The sequence below is a fragment of the Drosophila gunungcola genome, unplaced genomic scaffold (assembly GCF_025200985.1).
Source record: "Drosophila gunungcola strain Sukarami unplaced genomic scaffold, Dgunungcola_SK_2 000127F, whole genome shotgun sequence".
NCBI classification, from domain to species: Eukaryota; Metazoa; Arthropoda; class Insecta; order Diptera; family Drosophilidae; genus Drosophila; species Drosophila gunungcola.
In genome coordinates, this window is record NW_026453288.1 from 147,577 (window position 1) to 153,576 (window position 6,000).

Below are 6,000 nucleotides of genomic sequence, written 5' to 3' on the forward strand. Positions count from 1 at the left end.
AAGATATTGAACTTAATTCAACGAGACATCTTCAGAGATCGCCAAGAATTGTATGACACCATCGAAGGTGAAATATCAGGGGTACGGACATACATCCAAAGTGAAATGGCCCTCTTGAGGGAAACGATTGGCGCCATGAAGACACGACTAAACGTTACTAATGATACTCCCGGGATAACCATACCGCCGAAGTTTGAGCAGCTCGGTTCGAGGTATTTCTTCATTGAGCACAAAATCCAGAAGAATTGGCTTTCGGCTGCCAGCACTTGTCGCCAAATGGGTGGACATCTGGCGGCGTTCCACAACATAAGAGACTATTTATCGTTGCGGGAAAAACTTAATCCTGACACTCAATACTGGATGGGCATCAGCCGATTGCCCAATCCGACGATAGCTGTATCATTGGCCTCTGGTAATCTGATTAGAGACGTGGTTTTGGAAAGTAATCGTCGCGAAACGCAAGGAAAGTTCTGCGCCACTTTATCGAGGCCAGGTCTTTTTTTCAATAATTGTGATGATTCGTTCAATTTCATTTGCCAAGCAGATGATCTTTGATAATGGCAAAAACAAGTGTTCTGTGCGGCATTAAAAGTCAACTATTAAGTGTACATTATTGTTTTCCGTTCCGAAATTCACTTAATAAATATAAATAATCAAAAGAAGAGAATATTTAATTTTGCACTAGCTGCAAGGGCTTATATACTTCGGCATACGATATCATATAGCTGCCATTAGAACCAAGTTCTAATCACACTATAAATTTGTATAAATTGATTTAGTTTAAACTATAATTTTAAATATATTTTCCTATAACCTTTACTGGAATAAAATGGAAAACTTGAAACGTCGGTTAAATTAGTCGAGACGGGAACCATTTTCGGGGTTCAGATATTTGATAAACATGGTATTAAAAAGTATGTTTTACCATATACTCGGCATTTTTGTATTGTTCAAGTGGCAGTCACACTGCGGATGTCTGCCAAAATTTTTAATAAAAATTATTAATAAGAAAAACCCGAAAGCAAAGCTGTTCGATACAATAAGGTTTGATACGATCAAAAAAACTAATGTGTGGGGAATCGATGGGTGAAGTCGAGAAATCATTCAAAAGTGCAGTATCAGCATAAAGTGCATTAATAGCCGGCGACATATTTTTACGATCATATCCAAAACATGTTCCCATAGAAAACAGCTGAACGGAGAAATATCGATGCCTTCTAATATATTCTCTGTATATACAGCAGTATAGACTGCCAGGGGTTAATTTAAGGGTAATTATACTGCCTAAATGCATTTAAAGTGCATTTCCAGGGTTTTCGCTTGTTTGCAATATTTTTTTGGCAACGACTGACGTGTACATCAACTTTACAGTTAGAGTAGGCAACGAAATTGAAAGCAACAGAAACAAACAGTAAAAACATTGTAAATACCTTATGTTATATATCTTTCGTTTTAGTTAACAAAAAGGACAAGCGCCATGCGATTTGCTCTTGGCATTGTGGCCATCATCTGGACACTATTTGTCCTGGCCGACGGAGTGGATCCCGGGAACTTTAAGACCTGTGAACAGAGCAGTTTCTGCCGGTGAGTTTTACTGTCTCCAAGAGACATCTTGGTTGTACCTTAATATATTGCTAGGTACCGGTTTTAGGTACTCATAGTTAACGATAGGTCTCGAACTGAAAGAATGTATGGAATTTTACATTTTAAAACCTACTTTAAGTTTACCCAGGAAACTTAAACTTGATTAAGTTTCAAAAAGAATTGAACACACAATGAGAAACAATAATATTAATCAAAGTTCCTAAAACTGTTTTTGGAAGAGTAGTACTTCTTAATTATTTAAGATGTAATTTTATTGATCCCTTATTTTTACTCTACTCGCCAACATATACAATTTTTTTTTACATTTCGGAGGGAAAACTCAGATAGTACTTTTTTTTTTTTAAATAGATGTTCCTTAATCCTTCTTTTAAGTTTGTGTATATTTGTGCATATATTACTTTTTCACAAACACTAGTTCTCTTAAACCATAAATCTCGCCCTGAGTTTTAAGGTTTTGCCTATCATAGGCAAAGTCAGTAAAAACTAGTTTTAATCACAATAAGAAGCGGCAGTACTCTTATATTGAACTTTTCTATTAAATTGTTTTAGAAGATTGCCGAACTGCACTCATATAAAACCAACTTGGTATAGCGATCTATTTTAAACTTATTTAATCTTTCACACACTAGTGGTCAATCAATAAATGGTAAACACCACTCCAAATACCTGATGCCTGATAGGCATGAGCTCGTAAAACCCTATTTATATTTTAAAGTATCGATCTCAACTGACAACGTAATTTATGGTTTTGCAGACGCTCCCGAAAGGTACAGAGTTCGGGCAGCAAGTACGCCTTGATTCCGGGCACTCTGAACACCTATGCCGATTCGCTGACCGCCGATCTGGTGAACAAGGAGAATCACCACCAGTTTGCCTTCAAGTTGGAGGCACTGGAGGGCAGCACTTTCCGGCTGCAGATTGACGAGAAGCAGCCACTTAGGCCGCGATACCGCGTGGAGCACGCCCTCAAGGGGCAGCCCCGGGCCGGACGCATTCGTGTCCAGCGTGAGACGGACGGTGAGATTGTCATCACATCGGAGAAAAACAAGGCCGTCATCCACGGCGACCCCTTCCGCATCGATTTCTACGAGGACGATGTCCTGGTGGTCTCGGTGAATGCCAAGAACTGGCTGTACTTCGAGCATCTGCGTCAGAAGGCCCAGGAGCAGACTCCCGAGCCCGCGGAATACGAGAACCAGCAGGAGCAGGATGCCGCTGTGGAAACTCCGAAGGCAGCCGATGCCATCGATGACCCCGGCGCATGGGAGGAGAACTTCAAGTCGCACCATGACTCCAAGCCATATGGTCCAGAAGCAGTGGCTCTGGACTTTGCGTTCCCTGCCGCCGAGATCCTCTTTGGCATTCCGGAGCACGCCGATAGCTTTGTCCTGAAGTCCACCTCCGGCACGGATCCATACCGTCTGTACAACTTGGATGTGTTCGAATATGTAGTGGACAGCAAGATGGCCCTGTATGGCGCAGTGCCGGTGATCTACGGTCATGGGTGAGTTATGTCATATAACAGGGCAACAGCAGCTTGATTTTTATTGTTTAATAAGGATCTCATAATAGTAAAATCAAGCACAAAACTTTTAGTCTTAGAAAATTCGATGTAAATATATGGTAAATATGGTTGATTTTTTTGAACCATTCGGATAGTTAGCTTTAGGTTAAAGTCTTCCAATTTGGCTAAAACTTAGCAGCTTACAGACATGTTTGAATCATTGGTGATATATATTAGCTAGCTTTAAAAAACAACAAGGTATTGTTATTTTAAGCCAATCATTCGGACAGTAGCTTCAGGTTAAATTCTATTGATTTGGCTTACAGACGTGTCTGAATCGTTGCTGATATATATGCCATACAAAATAGTATAATAATACCTTTCGCAAGGTTCGAAAGTCCTTCTGCAAACATGTGCTTATACCATCCATACCTTTTTAATACACTCCAGACAACAGCGCACTGCCGGCGTTTACTGGCAGAATGCCGCCGAGACATGGGTGGATATCCAAACCTCGGAAACCAATGTGGTCTCTTCGCTGGTGAACTTTGTGTCCGGCTCGCGAAAGACTCCACCGCCGGCTGCCCACTTCATGTCCGAGTCGGGAATTGTGGACGCCTTCATCATGCTGGGTCCCAAGCCCATGGACACATTCAAGCAGTACGCTGCTCTGACGGGAACGCACGAGTTGCCACAGCTATTTGCACTGGCCTACCACCAGAGCCGATGGAATTACAACGACGAAAGGGATGTGACCACCGTGTCGGCGAAATTCGATGAGTTCAACATACCGATGGACACCATGTGGCTGGATATCGAGTACACCGATGGCAAACGCTACTTCACCTGGGACAAGTTCAAGTTCCCACAGCCGCTGGCGATGATCAAGAACCTCACGCAGCTGGGCCGCCATTTGGTGGTGATCATCGATCCGCACATCAAGCGGGATAACGCCTACTTCTTCCACCAGGATTGCACGGAGCGTGGCTACTACGTGAAGACGCGCGAGGGCAACGACTACGAGGGTTGGTGCTGGCCGGGATCGGCCAGTTATCCCGATTTCTTCAATCCCGTGGTCAGAGATTACTACGCCAGCCAGTACGCACTGGACAAGTTCCAGACGGTCACCGCCGATGTGATGCTGTGGAACGACATGAACGAACCGTCGGTGTTCAATGGCCCCGAGATCACGGCGCCCAAGGACCTAGTGCATTTTGGCAACTGGGAGCACCGCGACGTGCACAATCTGTACGGTCACATGCATCTGATGGGCTCGTTTGCCGGCTTGCAGCAGCGCGATCCCAACCAGCGGCCCTTCATCCTCACCCGTTCCCACTTTGCGGGATCGCAGCGTTATGCCGCCATTTGGACGGGTGACAACTTGGCGGACTGGTCGCATCTGCAGCACTCAATCAAGATGTGCCTCACCGAGGCGGTGGCCGGTTTCTCCTTCTGTGGCGCCGATGTCGGTGGATTCTTCGGCAACCCGGATAGTGAGCTATTGGAGCGCTGGTATCAGACGGGCATTTTCCTGCCCTTCTTCCGGGCCCATGCCCACATCGATACAAAGCGGCGGGAGCCGTGGCTCTTCCCCGAACGCACTCGCCAGGTGATCCAGAATGCGGTGCTCAAGCGTTACTCCTATCTGCCACTGTGGTACACCGCCTTCTATGAGCTGGAGCTGACGGGTGAGCCGGTTATCCGGCCCCTGCTGACCCACTATCCGCAGGACAAGGAGGCATTCGGTGTGGACAGCCAGCTGCTGGTGCAGGATCGCCTCCTTGTGCGGCCCGTCATGCAGCAGGGCGTCAGCAAAGTGGACGTCTACTTCCCGGCCATTGATGACAAGAAGAACGGTGACTGGTGGTACGATGTGGACACCTATCAGCGCCAGGAACGATCCGGCTATGTGTCGGTTCCTGTAGATGACAACAAGGTAAGAGAGAGAGAGAGAGAGAGGGAGAGAGAAAGAACTCGTAGATTTCGTGTTGTACAACTATTTGATGCCTTCATTACCTTTCCCCTACAGATACCCGTGTGGCAGCGTGGCGGCAGCATTGTTCCGAAGAAGGAGCGCCAACGTCGCGCCTCCACCTTGATGCAGCACGATCCGTACACACTGATCATCTGCCTGGACAGGCAGGGCAAGGCCGCCGGCTCCCTCTACCTGGACGATGAGAAGTCCTACGCCTACCGCCAGGGGCAGCGCATCCACGTGAACTACGAGTTCGCCGACGGCCAGCTGGTCAACCGCTTTGTGGGCAAGCCCAAGTACAAGAGCCTTGCCTGGATCGAACGGATCGTGATCGCCGGGCTGGAGAAGGTACCCAGCACTGCCAGTATCACTGTGAATGGCGTCAGCCAGCAGCTGGAGGTGCTCCAACATGACCAAACCGTCGTTGTGCGCAAGCCGGGCGTCAAGATGGACGTCGACTTCGCCATCAAACTGAACTATGTGTAGTCTGTGGTCGCCGTCGGCTCGTATTAGTGTTTTACTTAATCTATGCACACATTTGAAATTGCTATTAAAGTTGTAAAGCTCAGCTACCCACTAAAATTCCAATTCCAGGCAGAATTTAGCTGGCTTCGATAAGTTCACCTTCTCCCTTCTCATCCGCCAACTCCCGCAACTCAACATTCGAAGGGTGCAACTCAAGTTGAATTTAATTCATGTTTCAATAAATAGACGATTTTTAAGTAAGAAAACGGTTCTTTAATTGGGCATGTTCTCATGCTTATAATATCTATAAATGCACACTTAGTTGGTTTGAGTAACATATACTTGTAGGTCGTTAAAATTATAAAAAAATAATACATGTTTTCTTTTTTGGTGGCTCCTTATCAAAAAAATCAGTCATTTTCCAATGAAACTTAAACCATATTTTTGAATC

The 6,000-nt window shown here is 45.6% G+C and overlaps 1 protein-coding gene across 2 annotated transcripts; it reads left to right on the plus strand.

Moving 5' to 3' along the window:
• The first annotated feature begins 932 nt into the window (after window positions 1-932).
• Window positions 933-5,652, plus strand: LOC128265498 (neutral alpha-glucosidase AB). Of its 2 annotated transcripts, none has more exons than XM_053001533.1 (5): window positions 933-1,044; window positions 1,457-1,584; window positions 2,360-3,109; window positions 3,560-5,045; window positions 5,139-5,652. In XM_053001533.1, the coding sequence occupies exons 2-5, from the start codon at window positions 1,478-1,480 to the stop codon at window positions 5,568-5,570; spliced, it is 2,775 nt and encodes a 924-aa protein (XP_052857493.1). In that variant the 5' UTR covers window positions 933-1,044; window positions 1,457-1,477; the 3' UTR covers window positions 5,571-5,652. The 2 variants fall into 2 exon arrangements, with proteins under 2 accessions (XP_052857493.1, XP_052857492.1); XM_053001532.1 differs by lacking the exon at window positions 933-1,044 and adding an exon at window positions 1,070-1,271.
• Window positions 5,653-6,000: the final 348 nt, after the last annotated feature.

What these genes read in the sequence shown, in the direction of transcription:
- LOC128265498 (XM_053001533.1), top strand. Translation starts at nt 1,478, where the DNA reads ATGCGATTTGCTCTTGGCATTGTGGCCATCATCTGGACACTATTTGTC. An exon ending in CCGGTGATCTACGGTCATGG is followed by an intron (nt 3,110 to 3,559) that starts GTGAGTTATGTC and finishes AATACACTCCAG; the next exon opens with ACAACAGCGCACTGCCGGCG. An exon ending in TTCCTGTAGATGACAACAAG is followed by an intron (nt 5,046 to 5,138) that starts GTAAGAGAGAGA and finishes TTTCCCCTACAG; the next exon opens with ATACCCGTGTGGCAGCGTGG.